The sequence below is a fragment of the Sciurus carolinensis genome, chromosome 9, assembly GCF_902686445.1.
Source record: "Sciurus carolinensis chromosome 9, mSciCar1.2, whole genome shotgun sequence".
NCBI classification, from domain to species: Eukaryota; Metazoa; Chordata; class Mammalia; order Rodentia; family Sciuridae; genus Sciurus; species Sciurus carolinensis.
Genome location: NC_062221.1, coordinates 99,429,960 through 99,449,528, shown reverse-complemented (window position 1 = coordinate 99,449,528; position 19,569 = coordinate 99,429,960). Strand labels below are relative to the sequence as shown.

Here is a 19,569-nt window from a genome sequence, read left to right as displayed (position 1 = left end):
AAATTTCAACATTTTGTGAACACAAATCTACCAGATATGAATATGAAGGCTGAAAAGCCAGTGACATAGGCTTTTTAAAAGTTTATTGTTTACTTTGTCTTTTTTTTTTTTTGCTGCTGGGAATTGAACCCAGGCCCTCTTACATGCTAAGTAGTGCTCTACTTTTGAGCTACTTGTACTTGAAAGTCTTGTCTTAAAATCACTTTCATACTTTTCTGCAACAAAACATACATATTTAAAATTATTTTACTGTACCTAACCAGCAGAAATATATTTTTTAGTCAGCTTTTTTACCACTATGACCAAAAGATCTGACAAGAACACTTTTAGAGAGAGAGAAGTTTATTTGGTGCACACAGTTTCAGAGGTCTCAGTTCATGGACTGCCAACTTTATTGCTCTGTGACCAAGGTAAGGCAGAACAAGATAAAAGGGGATGTAAAGGAGAAAAACAGCTCGGGGCATGATAATCAGGAAGCAAAGGGAGCTCCACTCAACAGATACAAAATATATACCCCCAAAGCATATCCCCAGTGACCTACCTCCTCCAGCTATACTCTGCTTGTCTACAGTTACCACCTAGTTAATCTACTCAAATGGATTAATGCATTGATTAGGTGAAAGACCTGAATTTTCTTCTATTGCCTTACACAAGAGCTTTGGGGGAATACCGCATATCCAAACCATAACAATATGAAATAATATTAAATAAAACATTTGAATAATCTTACCAGAAAAAAATAGAAACAGGTGAAATTAATTGAATGTTATTCTAAGTAGTATTTCAACATATGATCAAAATAAAAATGTTTACTGAGATAGATGGAGATATTTTACATTTTTTTTTACAAGTCTGAAATTGCTTATTTTATAGAAAGTACATTTCAGTTTGGACTAACTACATTTCAAGTGCTCATAGCTACATGTGGCAAGTATGGGACAATGCAATAAGTTCTTTTAAAATGACTTCATCACTACTTAGTTATTGTTACTAGTGCAAGAGTGATATACAATTTTATAAATGCTTATTAAAAATAAGTCCACATTTATCGTCTTCTTTTTTTTTTGTGGGTTCTGTTGGGGATTCAACGTAGGGCCTAACACATGCTAGGCACACTGTCTACCAATGAGCCAGATCTCCATCAGTAAATATTTTCTTAATGAAATAGATGGTACTTAAAAAAAATGGATTCAGATTCCCTAGATAAATATTACTTATTGCTGGATAAGGCAGAATTCAGCATCAATTCTGCTTGGATTTTATTTGATGGTTTTATTTTTGTACATGTAAATGTTGTAGTTCACACAGAAATGGTGGGAATGTATTATAGTGACTTCATTGGTACCTTAAATTCCTGAATTATGGTCCCAAATTACATACAAATCTCTCCTTAAGCATTATTTTGATATCTATTGAATGAGCACTATTTAAATTCCTTTTTTCATTTTGTCAAAAGTGAAGGATTTGAAGCATTTGATTGTATATACACACACATACAGAGACATATATTATATTATATATTTATGTTCATTTATATTTTCTAGAGATAGCTAAACCCTGGTACAATTTGCCTTATTATTCTGGATGGGCATCTTGCTTTTCATTTTTAAAATTGGTGAATGGCCATGTGAAAGGAGATTCCTATTGAGGGTTTTTTTTTCCTCCTTTAGGAAGTTGATCTGAAAATCAATTCTTTTGAAATTATTCAAGTCTCCGTATCCCTTAGAAAATTATTATGTGTACCCAGGACATGCATATTCCAGTTTGAAGACTGCTATTTTATTTCTTCCTTTGAGATCACCCCCTGTTGAAAACCCCCTGTTTTTTAAAATTTTGTGAGAAATGAGGATCCAACTGTACTTGGCATTGGTTTGAATATATCGAATATATCATGTCACAGCAGAAGTGGTATCTCTGGAAGAGGGTACAAGGATTTTCCAGAATTCGACTCAGGGCCAGAAGGATCCTTGGCTTATGCATCATATAAGAATTACAGCATCTGCCAGTCAGCATAGACAGGCATTTATTTAGGAAAGTAAAGAATACATGCTTGAGAAATCAGACCATCTGGAGAGTGAGAAGTGTACTTTTGGGGTTCCCAACTCTCCATTTAAAATAAAATTGGTTAGGAGTGGATAGGTAAAGTCTGTGAGGATAATATCTTTCTGGTTATCTTAAGGCAGTTTGTAGTAATCTGATCATTCTCAGAATTGTTAGGCTTGCATGACCTTCATTATCTGATCAGAAGATAACACTGGAAAGTCTCCTGAATTATAGGTTCCTCAAAATGTATCTCTCTCTATCTCTGCCTGAACTATTTATTGGCTGTTAATTAACAATGTACAAGGTAGATTTAAGATTTCCCAGAAATCTGGTATTGACAGACCTGATAAATCATGTAAAACTTTAAAATTATATTTACTTGTACTTTCTTTATTTTTATTGTCTAGCTTTTTTTTTTTTTTTCTTTTAGTAATTCTTCTAACCTACCTCATATTAGTTAGCTGTATATTTAGGAGAAAATACTATGTGTTTTAGAGTTCTGGTGAAAACTTTGTTATTGAAGCTTGCTATATTTTAGTGTAAGAAATCACGGTAGACAAGACTGTTTTATAAGGTTACTTAATTTTTATAATTTGGAACAAAATTTTATGGAATTGATACTGGTGGTGGTCTGGGGAATCCTGAAGATTACATTTTGGTTTTTTACTACATGGGAAGATTTTAAGCATGACATGAATTGACATTGTATGTATTACAATAGCAAAGTTTTCTAGAAAGGAAAAACACCCTCAATTGAGGGAGAGGGTGGGTCATCTCAAAGAGGAGAGCGACATTGTACTCCCTTTATTCCTTAGTTTAATTGGGTTTTAGGGAAGTTCCTAGAGAATTCCACCTAGGTGCCGCTTATTAACTTTAGACTGACGGTGAGATCACATCATATTTTTAAGTCCTTACTGCTCATGATTTTACCCACGTGTACCCCATGGCAAGGAGAATGGGGATTTTACTATTATAGTGAGATTAAAATGACATGTTAAAGATCTAAAGACAGCTCTTGATCACTTTGGCCCAAGTGATTGGAACTTGTTTGTATAGTATTTATGGTTGATGGGCTTTGTTTTTAAGTATTTAGTCTTCCTGAGTCTTGGAATCTTTGTTCCATGTAAAGATTACAATGGTTCACTTTCAGGGTACATTGTTTTTCTTATGGAAGGAATCTTTGGACATGCATTCCTCTACCCTGAGAGAACAGCCCTGAGGATAATGGGTTGTTTGCAAGTAATATAACATATCCTACTGACTTAATCCAGAGCAGGGCCAGAATGACCTTGAATAAATTACTTTATAAAAGAAAGCCTGTGGAGGGCCAGCACATAGGCTTAGTCTATGGAACTGTCCCCTTAGCTTTACTACTCATGCCTGTCTGCTACCTATCAGAATCATGCATTATATGGAGTAGTTTTTACTTCCACTCTGGATTCACTGACAATATTTTTATGTTGGTCATTACAAGATTATACTCATTAATTCTGAATATAGAATTTTTAGTATAAAAGCTGGAAGGGAAACCTCAAATTTGGGAACCATATTAAAGAGACAGTATTTTAATCTTAAATTATCCTCATTAGTAGACTATAAATATTTTACACATTTGTGGTTGTGAAGTCGATTTGATTGGGAACCCAAAGGTAAACTGGTATATTCTAGGAGTTTGAAGTGGAGAAGAATCTTACCGTTCTTACACCAAGGGCAGTGAACTATAGGCAGTGTTCCAAGTAAAGTAGTTTTTCATGTAAGGAGGACTAATGATAATGGTTCACTAAGAAGTACAGATGTCTTCATGCTGATACTTAAAGCCCAAATTAGGTTAACTACAGTGCTGGAATTTGGAATGCTGAAGAAATGCTAATCAAAGCTTTTATAAGCAAAACTTAAAATGTTGGCTTCACTAAGTGTGCAGTTTACACACCAATTTTTTTTTTCAGATTCGTACTGGCCATTATTCTTGACAAAGAGACTTATAGCTTTGAATGATTAAAAATCTTATATTTTAGACCAGTTGAATAAACGAGTCCACTTTTCTGTTAGTCCACCTGCTCCCACCTGTTAGCATGGTGATGAATTAACTGACCATTGTTTTTTTTCTTATCCTAGCCTCTGTAGTGCTCTGCTTTTTTGTAGAAAAGAAGTAAACAATTATGAACCTAATGGGAAAGCATTAACATATGAACTATGCTTGGTGGAATAGCATGGTCAGCTTTTTTGCTGAGGGTTGTGTCCCTCCTGGAGTGAAATTCTCCTCACTGTCAGTGATATGTTTGACCTCTGGTTAGTCTTTCCTAGTAAAAAAAAAATCCAGAAAACTCCTTTCTTTGTTTAATTTCCTTTGCTCTCCTTCCTGTCCCTTCATATCTCTAGTCTTTGTTTGTACTTTGAACAGGTACCACTTTGCACTCCTTCTCCTGCTAACTCCTTTTCTTCAAGTTTTACCTCAGGAATCAACTTTCCTGGAAAACCTTTCTTGTACTTCCTGCATTAGATGTATCCTCTTTGTGGTAGTCAAGAGCTGTGTTATTCACACTGCATAAATCTGTGCTTTTCAAATATGTTGTAATAATCTCTACTTCCAACAATTTATATTTCCATATAAAAATCTTCTAAAGTCTTAGGGCTTAGAACAACAGTGTAACTGTCCCTGATGTATTATCTCACTTAATTCTACAATGATGTGAGTTGGTGGTTATGAACCCTATTTTATAGATGAAACAGACAAAAGTTAACTAAATAAATTGTCTAAGGTAAGTGGCAGAACCAGGCTTTGAATGCAAGGTTTCACCATTGTAGTATTGACTACTCCCAGTTTTCACAGTGACATTCCACTGCTGACTGTAGGTAAATGTAGGGAGGGGTTCTTATTTATCTTTATGTCTGCACCAACTAACTAGCCCTGTACCTAGTTCATAATAAGTACTTGGTAAATTAGAACCATAAAGTGTTTGTATTCTCAAAAATAGTCTAATCTGATGTCACTAAGTTAATAAATTCAGTGTTGCCATTTGTTCTAGTCTTTAGAGCACTTTTAGTATATAGGATAGCAGTAGTACTCCAATTTTTACATTGAGAGGAAAATGGGAAATGATCATCATTACCAAAGCATAATTGACAGAACTAGAAGTAAGGCAAGATTTTTTTTCTTGTAAGTTAGGTATACAAAAATAAATGAATGAAGCTACCCATTTTACTTTCTTTCTGTGACCCAAAGGCTGCCATGTACAGAAGATAAAGCCTCAGTAATTTTTTCAGGAAGTTTTTAAACATACTTTCTTTCCTGGTTAAATGAAATTTTGATATAACTGAAATTGTCTCAGTGTAATTAATGTATATTAATATATATACATGTATGAAACGTGCCATTTGACACTTTGTATTTTTAAAAGTTTAACCAACCTAAGACCATTTCAAATAAGACATATATCTAAGCAAAATAATAATAGAGCATAAAGCTATATTTCAGCTGGGAACTATTTTGAAATGCTAAATTAAGAAGCTTGACTAAAACTAAAGTTATTATTTAGCTGCCCTGATTTTCACTTGTTGTAATTGAAATATTCTTTACTATAATGCCATGTTTCGAATCAGGTCAGCCACATATCATGTGCACATTACTATGTGTAAGGCATTAGATGGTAGATGGAGAGGGGAGGGATGTAGAGATGATCGGGACTTCTGTTTCCCTTGGTATGACAGACTGGGTACCCTAACCAGCCCTCCCTCAAAAAACAACTTTACAAGTGTAAAATATATCAACTGTATGTTTTGAAAAAAATCTGTCTCCTAATCTACTGACTGTTTTTCTTTTGTTTGATCTGTTCTGCTAGTGATACTTTCTTTATTCTGAGAATTTCTGTTCAATTTCTTTAAAATTCACTCTGTTAAAATTCTGTTACAGCATTGAATGATTTCATTGTTTTATTGAAGCTCATTGATTTTCCTTAAAACAGATAGTTTCAGTTCCTTGAAAGTTCACTGATTACTATATGGTCAATTTCTGGTGCCTTATTTATCAATTAGGTGAGACACTGATTCAGTGAAAGTCTTGACATTTGTTAGCATGTAATGTAGTCTCTGTGATGGAAGATTAGGTGTTTATTCTAGTCTTCATAATCTGGCTTTCTTTGTGCCTATATCTCTAGACATTATAAGCAGTCTGCTTATTTTCTCTGAACCTGTGGACCTTCCTGCAGTTCCAGCACTAGATGGCAATCTAAGTTCAGGTTTGCCACAAGTATACTATTGCTGTTTCAAGGCTAGAGGGGTCCCCAAGCCTACTTTTGTCCCATATCCACAGTAGGTATGTGGCTCGATGAACCCGAAGAATGACTAAATAGGAAAGTCTGCAAGCCTCCTTCTGGGGCCAGGGTAGGTGCAGTTTGCCTCATCCAGTCACCAGCCTGAGGTCAGGCACTGCAGGATTCTTCTGGGCTGGGCACAGAAGGACTGACTCTAGGATTTTTTTTTTTTTTTTTTTTTTTTTTTGTGGTACTGGAGATCGAACCCAGGGCCTCATGCATGCTAGGCAAGCACTGTACCACTGAGCTATATCCCTAACTCTGGCCCTAGGATCTTATGCAACAATGTGATGCCTATCTGTCTCTTCTTGCCCCAAGTGAACAATGGCTCTTTGTGTTGTGCTGCTGGAATGGGCAGTCCAGTGGTATCAACACTGAAACACTGAGTCATACTCAGAGCTCATAGCCCACCAAGTACCTACACTATTATAGTCTGTCTGCCAAGACCTTTACCACCAGGCATAGGCAATGCTGACTAAAATAGAAGTGTCATGAACTGTGGTACCAGGACAGGTACAGAGACTCCATTCTAAGGTACTGCTTGGATAGAGGGACCATTAGAATCTATCCAGTGTTAGGTTTCACCAGCCTGGCACTGAATTCCAAGACAAAGTCCTGTGCTCACTTTCTTACCCACCAATGGAATGAGTATTACTCCTTGCTGTGCTGCCCATGGTTGGGGGAAGGGTGGTAAAGATAATCCCTTACTTGCCTAGGCTGATGCTTAGCTGTTCACACCTGAGTCTCACAGTTGCAGAGAGCAGTACTGTCTCAAGGATATATACCAGACCTTTGCAGAATTTGGCAGTGATGCATGCTGAAACACAAGTCTGTCTTACCACAGTATAGGTCTTTACTTGATGCCAGGCAGTTATAGAGGCTTCATCTATAAGCTGTAGACAGAACAAGAATTTTGGGACTCCATCATGGCAATCTTGGCACTGAGCTCTAGTGCAAATCTAATGCTCACTTTCCTACCCAACTTCTCAGTTGGAAGAGTCTTGCTTCTCACTCTGCTGCCCCATGTTGGCAGAAGGGTAGTGGAGGAGTCAGCTACCTGACTAAGGAGTATCTAAAGACTCAGTCTGTGAGTACTGCTCTGCAGACAGAACTATGGGACCCTATCAGGCACTGGATTTCAAAGTGGTGGGCCTGGTTTCAAGTCTAAGGTCTGACTTAATTCCTTCTCTCTCCCCGAATTGGGCTGCTTGGTGTTCTGGGAATGGTGACATGAGTCACTTTTTCCTTTCTGACATCTTCTTTGCATTTTTCTTCCTGTTTTTATACTAAAACCACATGTTGTAGCCTCTTACCTGGCTCCCTTAGCTCTTGTGAAGTTAGTTTGATCTCAGAATAGCTGTGATGTCTCAGAGGGGAGAGGATCAATGGAGCATCTTAGCTACAATCTTGTTTCCAATGTCTGTTGCACTTATTCCTAACAATCACTCTATAAGATACCTAGGTCATCCCCGTTTTACAGACAAAGACACTGAGACTCTTAAAGAGCTAAGTAACTTTCCTAAAGTTTCCCAACTTGTAATTTTTCTTCCTCACTCTAGATTCTATAACATTTTCCTCCACATTATACTACCTTCCTGCATTTAAAATTAGTATGTTGTGCCATGGATAATACATATCTATTCAATATTAGAATATATTGCTTATTCTTGACAGCTAGTGCTTTGCTATGAGAACTGTGTCTGAGGTATTAGTTGCATAGCTTATCAGGGATTCATAATTCTCTATAGGTTTTCACTCTACCCCCAAATTAGATTTGATTGAATAAATATGAGAGCTTCTGGGAGGATATATAGGTATGACTATTATTGTATATGTGTATGTGTTTTTGTTTTTAAAGTACAAGGTAATATAATGTTTACCTGTGAGCCCAGTTTCTACATGATTATGATAAGTCAATTGTTCTGAAATTTATTTAATGAAAAGTAAGAATTTAACAATTACATTGCCTTCATGTGAAACCTTTTAATCTTTCATATTTAGGATATCTTCATTGTAATGAATATGATAGACCGAGATTGAGATGGCTGAGACAGACATTAGAATCTTTCATCCCACAAACTTTGATAAATGTAATTAAAGTGTCTGAATCGGATGGCAGAGAAATGGGAGATGCTCAGCCTGAAACATTTGACAAGGTACTTTTATTACATTGTGACAAACTGATAGACTCCCAATACCAATATTAAGTTGTTTTGTTGTGGTGGTTTTCCTTCTGCTCCCAGATATAGTCTGATACATTTTCTCAGCACTCTGGAAAACTTTGATAAAGTGAACATGGATGCAGTTTTAATTTGATGGTCCACATAGTTCAAAAGAAACAGTAACATTGGGTTGGAGGATTATAGAATGTTTTATATTTCCAGGTACTTCAAGAATACACAGGAAAAGATCAGATATTATTTGGGTTAATCCATAGACATGTCTACTGTACTGCTTTAATTCTGTAACATTTCATATCAGAGTATGAGAGGGAAGAAAAAGAGGTCATTTCAGTAACCTGAAATTGAAATTTTCTTAAAAATAAGTGCTGAGAATTCAGAAATACAGAATTATATGTTTACAATAAATAACTAAGTTTTTGCTATGTTCATCAAGAATATTAAATGTCATTAGTAGACATTAGTAGACTTTTAGAAGATTCCCATCTTCCCTCCGCCCCCCCCCAAAAAAAAAAAACAAACACTGAAACCACGTAGGAAAATTTTTTGAAACATATTAATGAGAAAAGGTCATAAAGAATTTACCACATGCATTTTTGGTTCCAAAGGAATTTTTTTGCTTACTCGCTATTTGTTATGTAGCTATTTTATATACTCTTTGCTGAAAGCATATTTACATTGTTTGCCCTTCTTTACTCTAGGTATTGGTTGATGCTCCATGTTCAAATGATAGAAGTTGGTTATTCTCTTCTGATCCTCAGAAGGCAGCTTGTAGGATACATCAAAGGAGGAATTTACCTGTTCTACAGATGGAACTCTTAAGGTAAGTACTGTTAATACAAAACTATGTTTGAGTTTCTAGCATAATGTAAATGGGTGTGACAAAGCATGTCAGGCTGCTAAACAAAATGCTTCCTGTGTAGGTATCCATGGTTAATGCCTCTGAATTCTCAGGCTGTGACTTCTAACCCCTAGTGAAATGCAATATCACTGTACATTGATCAACCTTTTATCAGAATCTAGTCAGTCCTCTTGTAGGAGTAGCTTTGGACCAGAATGCAATTTTTGGTAATCTTCTGGATGAGTCAGCTCCCTAAGAAGATTTAACTAGTTCTCACACATCTCCCTTCTAAGATTTTCCAGAAGTGACTGGTTACCAAGAGGCATTTGGTTTCCTTCATTCATCAGAGGCATTAGGAACCTCCTTACACTAGTTCCAAAGGAATTGGTTTTTTTTTTGTTTTTAAGACTGGATGCACAAGAATCTTTATTTATTTATTTATTTATTAAAATATTTTTTATTTTTACAGACACATTTTGATTCATTGTACACAAATGGGGTACAACTTTTCATTTCTGTGGTGGTACACAATGTAGATTCACACCATTCACGTAATCATACATATATATAGTGTAATACTGTCTGTTTCATTCTACTGATTTTCCATCCCCACCCACTCCCACCCCTTTTTCCTCTACATCATCCAAGGTTCCTTCATTCTTCTCTTCCCCCCACCACTCCCTATCATTATATATTGTCATGCACTTATCAGAGAAAACATTTGGCCTTTGGTATTTTGGCCTCGGCCTATTTCACTTAGCATGATATTTTCCAACTTCATATATTTACCAGCAAATGCCATAATTTTATTCTTCTTTATGACTGAGTAATAGTCCATTGTGTATATATACCACAGTTTCTGTATCCTTTCATCAATTGAAGGGCATCTAGGTTGGTTCCACAATCTAGCTATTGTGAATTGAGCAGCTGTGAACATTGATGTGGCTGCATCACTGTAGTACGCTGATTTGAAGTCCTTTGGGTATAAACTGAGGAGTGGGATAGCTGGGTTAAATGGTGGGTCCATTCCAAGCTTTCTGAGGAATCTCCACACTGCTTTCCAGAGTGGCTGCACCAATTTGCAACTCTAACAGCAACATATGAGTGTGCCTTTTTCCCCACATCCATGGCAACACTTATTATTTCTTGTGTTCTTGATAACAGCCATTCTAATTGGAGTTAGAGGAAATCTTAAGGTGGTTTTAATTTGCATTTCTCTAATTACTAGGGATGATGATCACTATTTCATATATTTGTTGATCACCTGTATATCTTCTTCTGTGAAGTGTCTGTCCATTTCCTTAGCCAATTTATTGATTGGGTTCTTTATATTTTGGGTGTAAAGTTTTTAAGTTCTTTATAAATTTTGAAGATGAGTGCTCTGTCTCAAGTGTGTGTGGAAAAGATTTTCTCCCACTCTGTACGCTTTCATTTCACATTATTGATTATTTCCTGTGCTGAGGAAAAACTTTTTAGTTTGAATCTATCCCATTTATTGATTCTTCCTTTTATTTCTTGCGCTATTGGGGTCTTGTTAGGAAATCTGATCCTAAACCAATGTGATGGAGATTTGGGCCTACTTTTTCTTCTGTTTGGTGAAGGGTCTCAGGTCTAATTCCTAGATCCTTGATCCATTTGGAGTTGAGTTTTGTACAGGGTGAGAGATAGGGGTTTAATTTCATTTTACTACATGTGGACTTCCAGTTTTGCCAGCACCATTTGTTGAAGAGGCTATCCTTTCTCCATTGTAAGTTTTTGGCACCCTTGTCTAGTATGAGGTTACTGTACTTATGTGGGTATGTCTCTGTGTCTTCTATCCTGTACCATTGATCTACCTGTTTATTTTGGTGCCAGTACCATGCCGTTTTTGTTACTATTGCCCTGTAGTAGAGTTTAAGGTCTCGTATAGTGATACCTCCTGCATCACTCTTCCTGCCCAGGATTGCTTTGTCTATTCTGGGTCTTTTGTTCTTCCAGATGAATTTCATGATTGCTTTTTCAGTTTCTATGAGAAATGTCATAGGGATTTTAATTGGAATTTTGTTAAATCTGTATAGTGCCTTTGGAACTATGGCCATTTCAATAATATTAATTCTGCCTATCCAAGAACATGGGAGATCTTTCCATCTTCTAAGTTCTCCCTCAATTTCTTTCTTCAGTGTCTTGTAATTTTCATTGTAGAGATCTTTTACCTCTTTGGTTAGGTTGATTCCCAAGTATTTTATTTTTTTTTGAGGCTATTGCAAATGGAGTTGTTTTCCTCATTTCCCTTTCAGATGTTTTATCACTTGTGTATAAAAATGCTTTAGATTTATGTGTGTTGATTTTATAACCTGCTATTTTGCTGAATTTCATTAATGAGGTCTAGAAGTTTTCTGGAGGAGTTTTTTGGATTCTCTAAATAGAGAATCATGTCATCAGCAAATAGTGACAGCTTAAGTTCCTCTTTTCCTATTTATACCCCTATAATTTCTTTAGTCTGACTAATTGCTCTGGCTAATATTTTAAGAACAATGTTGAATAGAAGTGGCGAAAGAGGGCCTCCCTGTCTTGTTCCCATTTTTAAAGGGAATGCTTTCAGATTTTCCCCATTAAGAATGATGTTGTCTGTGGGCTTAGCATAAATAGCCTTTACAATATTCAGGTATGTTTCTACTATCCCTATTTTTTCTAGTATTTTGAGCATGAAGGGGTGTTGTATTTTGTCGAACACTTTTTCTGTGTCAATTGAAATAACCATATGGTTCTTACCCTTAAGTCTATTGACATGAAGGATTACATTTATTGGTTTATGGATGTTGAACCAACCTTGCATTGTATGAACCCCACTTGATCGTGATGTACAATTTTCTTAATATGTTTTTGGATACAGTTTGCAAGTATTTTGTTAAGGATCTTTTCATCTATATTCATCAAGGATATTGGTCTAAAATTTTCTTTCCTTGTTGTGTCTTTGCCTGATTTGTGTATGAGGGTGATATTAGCTTCATAGAATGAGTTTGGTAGGGTTCCCTCCTTTTCTATTTCCTGAAATACTTTGAGAAGTATTGGAACGAGTTCTTCTTTGAAGGTCTTGTAGAACTCGGCTGAGAATCCATCTGGTCCTGGGCTTTTCTTGGATGATAGACTTTTCATGGCTTCTTCTATTTCATTGCTTGATATTGATCTGTTTAAATTGTGTATGTCCTCCTGGTTCAGTTTGGGAGGAGCATATGTCTCTAGAAATTTGTTGATGTCTTCAGTATTTTCTATTTTGTTGGAATATAGATTTTCAAAGTAGCTTCTCATTATGTTATGTATTTCAGTGGTGTCTGTCATGATATTTCCTTTTTCATCACGAATTCTAGTAATTTGAGTTTTCTCTCTTCTTTTTGTTAGTGTGGCAAAGGATTTGTCTATTTTGTTTACTTTTTCAAAGAACCAACTTTTTGTTTTGTCAATTTTTTGAATTATTTCTTTTGTTTCAATTTCATTGATTTCAGCTCTGATTTTAATTGTTTCCTGTCTTCTTCTACTTTTGGTGTTGTTCTATTCTTTTTCTATGGCTTTGAACTGTAATGTTAGGTCATTTAGTTGTTGACTTTTTATTCTTTTCTTGAATGCGCTCCATGCAATGAATTTTCCTCTTAGTACTGCTTTCCTAGTGTCCCAGAGATTTTGATATGTTGTATCGTCATTCTCATTTATCTCTAGGAATTTTTTTGTCTCCTCCCTGATGTTTTCTGTTATCCATGTTTCATTCAATAGCTTATTATTTAGTCTCCAGGTGTTGGAGTAATTTCTGTTTTTTATTTTGTTATTGATTTCTAATTTCATTCCATTGTGGTCTGATAGAACACAAAGCAGTATCTCTATTTTTTTGCATTTCCTAAGGGCTGCTTTGTGGCATAACATATTGTCTATTTTCAAGAAGGTTCCGTGTGCTGCTGAGAAGAAAGTGAATTTGCTCATTGATGGATGGAATATTCTATATATGTCTGTTAAGTCTAGGTTACTGATTATGTTACTGAGTTCTATGGTTTCTTTGTTTAGTTTTTGTTTGGAAGATCTATCCAGTGGTGACAGAGGTATGTTAAAGTCTCCCAGAATTATTGTGTTGTGGTCTATTTGATTCCTGGAATTGAGAAGGATTTGTTTGATGTACATGGATGCACCATTGTTTGGGGCATAAATATTTACGATAGTTATGTCTTCCTGATTTATGGTTCCCTTAAGCAGTATGAAATGTCCTTCTTTATCCCTTCTGACTAACTTTGGCTTGAAGTCCACTTTATCTGAAATAAGGATGGAGACACCACTTTTTTACTGAGTCCATGTGCTTGGTAGGTTTTTCCCATCCTTTCACCTTTAGTCTGTGGATGTCTTTTTCTATAAGATGAGTCTCTTTTTTTTTTTTTATTTTATTGTAAACAAATGGGATACATGTTGTTTCTCTGTTTGTACATGGTGTAAAGGCATACCATTTGTGTAATCATAAATTTACATAGGGTAATGCTATTTGATTCATTCTGTTATTTTTCCCCTTCCCCCCCAACCCTCCCCACCCCTCTTTTGCCTCTATATAGTCCTTCCTTCCTCCATTCTTGCCCCCCTCCCTAACCCTAACTCTAACCCTAACACTAACCCCTCCCCCTCCCACATCATCCACTTATTAGCGATATCCTTCGTCCTTTATTTTTTTGAGATTGGCTTATCTCACTTAGCATGATATTCTCCAATTTCATCCATTTGCCTGCAAATGCCATAATTTTATTATTATTTATGGCTGAGTAATATTCCATTGTATATATATACCACAGTTTCTTTATCCATTCATCAATTGAAGGACATCTAAGTTGGTTCCACAATCTGGCTATTGTGAACTGAGCAGCTATGAACATTGAGGTGGCTGTATCTCTGTAATATGCTGATTTTAAGTCCTTTGGGTATAGGCCAAGGAGTGGGATAGCTGGGTCAAATGGTGGTTCCATTCCAAGTTTTCTAAGGAGTCTCCACACTGCTTTCCAGAGTGGCTGCACTAATTTGCAGCCCCACCAGCAATGTATGAGTGTACCTTTCTCCCCACATCCTCGCCAACACCTGTCGTTGCTTGTATTCTTGATAATCGCCATTCTAATTGGGGTGAGATGGAATCTTAGGGTGGTTTTGATTTGCATTTCTCTTATTACTAGAGATGGTGAACATTTTTTCATATCTCTGTTGATTGCTTGTAGATCTTCTTCTGTGAAGTGTCTATTCATTTCCTTAGCCCATTTGTCGATTGGATTATTTGCATTCTTGGTGTCGAGTTTTTTGAGTTCTTTATAGATTCTGGAGATTAGTGCTCTATCTGAAGTATGATTGGCAAAGATTTTCTCCCACTCTGTAGGCTCTTTCTTTGCATTGCTGATAGTTTCCTTTGCTGAGAGAAAGCTTTTAGTTTGAATCTATCCCAGTTATTGATTCTTGTTTTTATTTCTTGTGCTATGGGAGTCCTGTTGAGGAAGTCTGGTCCTAAGCCGACATGTTGAAGCTCTGGACCTACTTTTTCTTCTGTAAGATGCACGGTCTCTGGTCTGATTCCGAGGTCCTTAATCCATTTTGAGTTTATTTTCGTGCATGGTGAGAGATATGGGTTTAGTTTCATTTTGTTGCATATGGATTTCCAATTTTCCCAGCACCATTTGTTGAAGAGGCTATCTTTTCTCCATTGCATATTTTTGGCCCCTTTGTCTAGTATGAGAAAATTGTATTTATTTGGGTTTGTGTCCGTGTCCTCTATTCTGTACCATTGATCCACCTTTCTATTTTGGTACCAATACCATGCCGTTTTTGTTAATATTGCTTTGTAGTAGAGTTGAAGATCTGGTATTGCGATTCCCCCTGCTTCACTCTTTCTACTGAGGATTGCTTTAGATATTCTGGGTTTTTTATTCTTCCACATGAATTTCATAATTTCTTGCTCTATTTCTGTAAGGTACATCATTGGGATTTTAATTGGATTTGCATTGAATCTGTATAGCACTTTTGGTAGTATGGCCATTTTGATAATATTAATTCTTCCTATCCAAGAACATGGGAGATCTTTCCATCTTCTGAGGTTTTCTTTAATTTCTTTCTTTAGTGTTCTGTAGTTCTCACTGTAGAGGTCTTTCACCTCTTTTGTGAGATTGATTCCCAAGTATTTTATTTTTTTCGATGCTATTGCGAATGGGGTAGTTTTCCTAATTTCTCTTTCTGAAGATTCATCACTTATGTATAAAAATGCATTAGATTTATGTGCATTGATCTTATATCCCGCTACTTTACTGAATTCACTTATGAGATCTAAAAGTTTTCTGGTGGAATTTCCTGGTTCCTCTAAGTATATAATCATATCATTAGCAAATAGGGATAGTTTGAGTTCTTCTTTTCCTATTTGTATCCCTTTAATTTCTTTGGTCTGTCTAATTGCTCTGGCTACAGTTTCAAGGATGATATTGAAAAGAAGTGGTGAAAGAGGGCATCCCTGCCTTGTTCCTGTTTTCAGGGGGAATGCTTTCAGTTTTTCACCATTTAGAATGATATTAGCCATGGGCTTAGCATAGATGGCCTTTACAATGTTAAGGAATGTTCCCATTATCTTTATTTTTTCTAGTGTTTTGAGCATGAAGGGGTGCTGTATTTTATCAAATGCTTTTTCTGCATCTATCGAAATAATCATGTGATTCTTGACTTTAAGTCTATTGATATGGTGAATGACATTTATTGATTTCCTGATGTTGAACCAACCTTTCATCCCTGGGATGAAACCCACTTGATCATGGTGCACTATCTTTTTAATATGTTTTTGTATGCGATTTGCTAAAATTTTGTTGAGAATTTTTGCATCGATGTTCATTAAGGATATTGGTCTGAAATTTTCTTTCCTCGATGTGTCTCTGTCTGGTTTAGGTATCAGGGTGATATTGGCTTCATAGAATGAGTTTGGGAGGGTTCCCTCCTCTTCTATTTTATGGAATATTTTGGGAAGTATTGGAATGAGCTCTTCTTTAAAGGTTTTGTAGAACTCGGCTGAAAACCCATCTGGTCCTGGACTTTTCTTTGTTGGTAGACTTTTGATGACTTCATCTATTTCATTACTTGAAATTGGTCTATTTAAATTGTGTATGTCCTCCTTGTTCAGTTTAGGCAATTCATATGTCTCTAGAAACCTGTTGATGTCTTCGAAATTTTCTATTTTGTTGCAGTATAGATTTTCAAAATAGATTCTAATTATGTTTTGTATTTCAGTCGTGTCTGTTGTGATATTTCCTTGTTCATTCCGTATTTTAGTGATTTGGGTTTTCTCTCGTCTTCTCTTTGTTAGTGTGGCTAAAGGTTTATCAATTTTGTTTATTTTTTCGAAGAACCAACTATTTATTTGTCAATTTTTTGTATTGTTTCTTTTGTTTCAATTTGTTGATTTCAGCTCTCAGTTTAACTATTTCCTGTCTTCTACTACTTTTGGTGTTGGTCTGTTCTTCTTTTTCTAGGGCTTTGAGCTGTAGTGTTAGGTCGTTTATTTGTTGAGTTTTACTTCTTTTATTGATTGCACTCCATGAAATAAATCTTCCTCTAAGTACTGCTTTCATAGTGTCCCAGAGATTTTGATATGATGTGTCTTTGTTCTCATTTACCTCTAAGAATTTTTTAATTTCCTTCCTAATATCTTCTGCTATCCATTCATCATATAATAGCATATTGTTTAATCTCCAGGTTTTGGAGTAGTTTCTGTTTTTACTCTTTCATTTATTTCTAACTTCAATCCAGTATGATCTGATAGAATACAAGGTAGTGTCTCTATCTTCTTGTATTGCTGACATTAGCTTTGTGGCATAATATATGGTCTATTTTAGAGAAGGATCCATGTGCTGCTGAGAAGAAAGTGTATTCGCTCTTGGTTGGATGGTATATTCTATAAATGTCTGTTAAGTCTAAATTATTGATTGTGTTATTGAGATCTATGGTTTCTTTGTTCAATTTTTGTTTGGAAGATCTGTCCAGTGGTGAGAGAGGCGTGTTAAAATCACCTAGTATTATTGTGTTATGGTCTATTTGGTTTCTAAAATTGAGAAGGATTTGTTTGACATACATGGATGAGCCACTGTTTGGGGCATAGATGTTTATGATTGTTATATCTTGCTGATTTATGCTTCCCTTAAGTAGTATGAAATGTCCTTCTTTATCCCTTCTGACTAACTTTGGCTTGAAGTCCCCATTATCTGAAATGAGGATGGATACTCCAGCTTTTTTGCTGAGTCCATGTGCATGGTATGTTTTTCTCCATCCTTTCACCTTTAGTCTATGGGTATCTCTTTCTATGAGGTGAGTCTCTTGCAGGCAACATATTGTTGGATCTTTCTTTTTAATCCAATCTGCCAGTCTATGTCTTTTGATTGATTAATACAGGCCATTAACATTCAGGGTTATTATTGAGATATGATTTGTATTCCCGGTCATTTGGTTCATTTTTAAAATTTTATTTATTTATTTATTTTTTTGACACAACTTGGTTCCTCCTTTATTTGACAGTTCCTTTAAGATAATTCCTCCCTTTGCTGATTTGCTTCTTTGTTTTTTATCTCTTCCTCATGGAATATTTTGCTGAGAATGTTCTGTAATGCTGGCTTTCTTTTTGTAAATTCTTTTAGCTTTTGTTTATCATGGAAGGATTTTATTTCATCATCAAATTTGAAGGTAAGTTTTGCTGGGTATAAGATTCTTGGTTGGCATCCATTTTCTTTCAGAGCTTGAAAAATGTTGTACCAGGCCCTTCTAGCTTTTAGGGTCTGGATTGAAAAATCTGCTGATATCTGTATTGGTTTCCCCCTGAATGTAATTTGGTTCTTTTCTCTCACAGCCTTTAAAATTCTGTCTTTATTTTGTGTGTTCGGTATTTTCATTATAATGTGCCTTGGTGTGGGTCTGTTGTAATTTTGTGTATTTGGAGTCCTATAAGCCTCTTGAACTTGATTTTCCATTTCATTCTTCAGATTTGGGAAATTTTCTGATATTATTTCATTGAATAGATTGTTTATTCCTTTGGTTTATTTCTCTAAGCCTTCCTCAATCCCAATAATTCTCAAATTTGGCCTTTTCATGATATCCCATAGTTCTTCGAGATTCTGTTAATGATTTCTTACCATCTTCTCTGTTTGTTCAACTTTGTTTTCAAGGTTAAATATTTTGTCTTCAATATCTGAGGGTTCTGTCTTCCAGGTGTTCTATTCTACTGGTTGTGCTTTCTATGGAGTTCTTAATTTGGTTTATTGTTTCCTTCATTTCAAGGATTTCTGTTTGGTTTTTTTTCAATATCTCTAACTCTTTATTGAAATGATCTTTTGCTTCCTGTATTTGCTCTTTTTACTGTCGATTGATGCTATCATTCAGTGCCTGCATTTGCTCTTTCATCTCATCATTCAAAGCCTGCATTTGCTCTTTCATCTCATCGTTTGCTTCCCTGGTCATTTTAATTATGTACATTCTGAACTCCCTTTCTGTCATTTCTTCTGCCATGCAGTCGTTGGATTTTATTGATGTAACATCTAGATTTGTTTGGGGCATTTTCTTCCCTTGTTTTCTCATATTGTTCAGGAGTCAGTGGGTCATTAAGATATTGCAGATTTCCTCTATTGACTTATAATGTTCCTGAAGATTGCTAGTATATCCCCTCTTATCCTTCAGTAGCCTGCAGTCTTGGAGGAAGTTGATAATGCGGTGCTCCACAAGGAAGCTGCCTCTCTAGGGTTGGTGACCCTCAGGTGGGGTATATTCCCTGCTAGTGGGCAGAGGTGCCTCCACTTGTTGACCAGTGGTCATCCAAAGGGGAACTATGCTGTGGGCTGAGGCATGGCCTGTTTGTTCCTGTGTCTGTGGTTTTACCGACCTTGTGGGAAAACCTCACCTGGCGGGAAAGACTCACCCGGTGGGGAGGTCTCGCTGGTCAGTTCCCCTCCTAGAGGTTCCCCTCAATCTACAACTACCACCTGGGTTGGGCTGTCTTCCTCTGTAACGTTCCCAGGGGCCCGGACCTACCTCCTGGGCCTGGGAGCCTCACCCTTCGCAGACGAGTCTCCTTAGGCTGCCTCTCCTCAGAGAATCTGCCCGCAGTCCTGGAAACTTTGCTCTGCCCCTAGGCATGTCTCGGTCCGGCTCTTCCAGCAAGAAGCCGCCTAGGTCCTGGGACCCTGCTCTG

General features: G+C 36.3%; 1 protein-coding gene across 3 annotated transcripts in view; it reads left to right on the top strand.

Moving 5' to 3' along the window:
- Nsun3 (NOP2/Sun RNA methyltransferase 3) overlaps positions 1-19,569 on the top strand; it is a 71,143-nt gene that overhangs the window by 13,653 nt on the left and 37,921 nt on the right. For all 3 annotated transcript variants that reach the window (XM_047564433.1, XM_047564434.1, XM_047564435.1), the window contains 2 exons: positions 8,355-8,509; positions 9,235-9,356. In XM_047564433.1, coding sequence (XP_047420389.1) covers positions 8,355-8,509; positions 9,235-9,356 — 277 coding nt within the window. The remainder of the gene's footprint in view (positions 1-8,354; positions 8,510-9,234; positions 9,357-19,569) is intronic.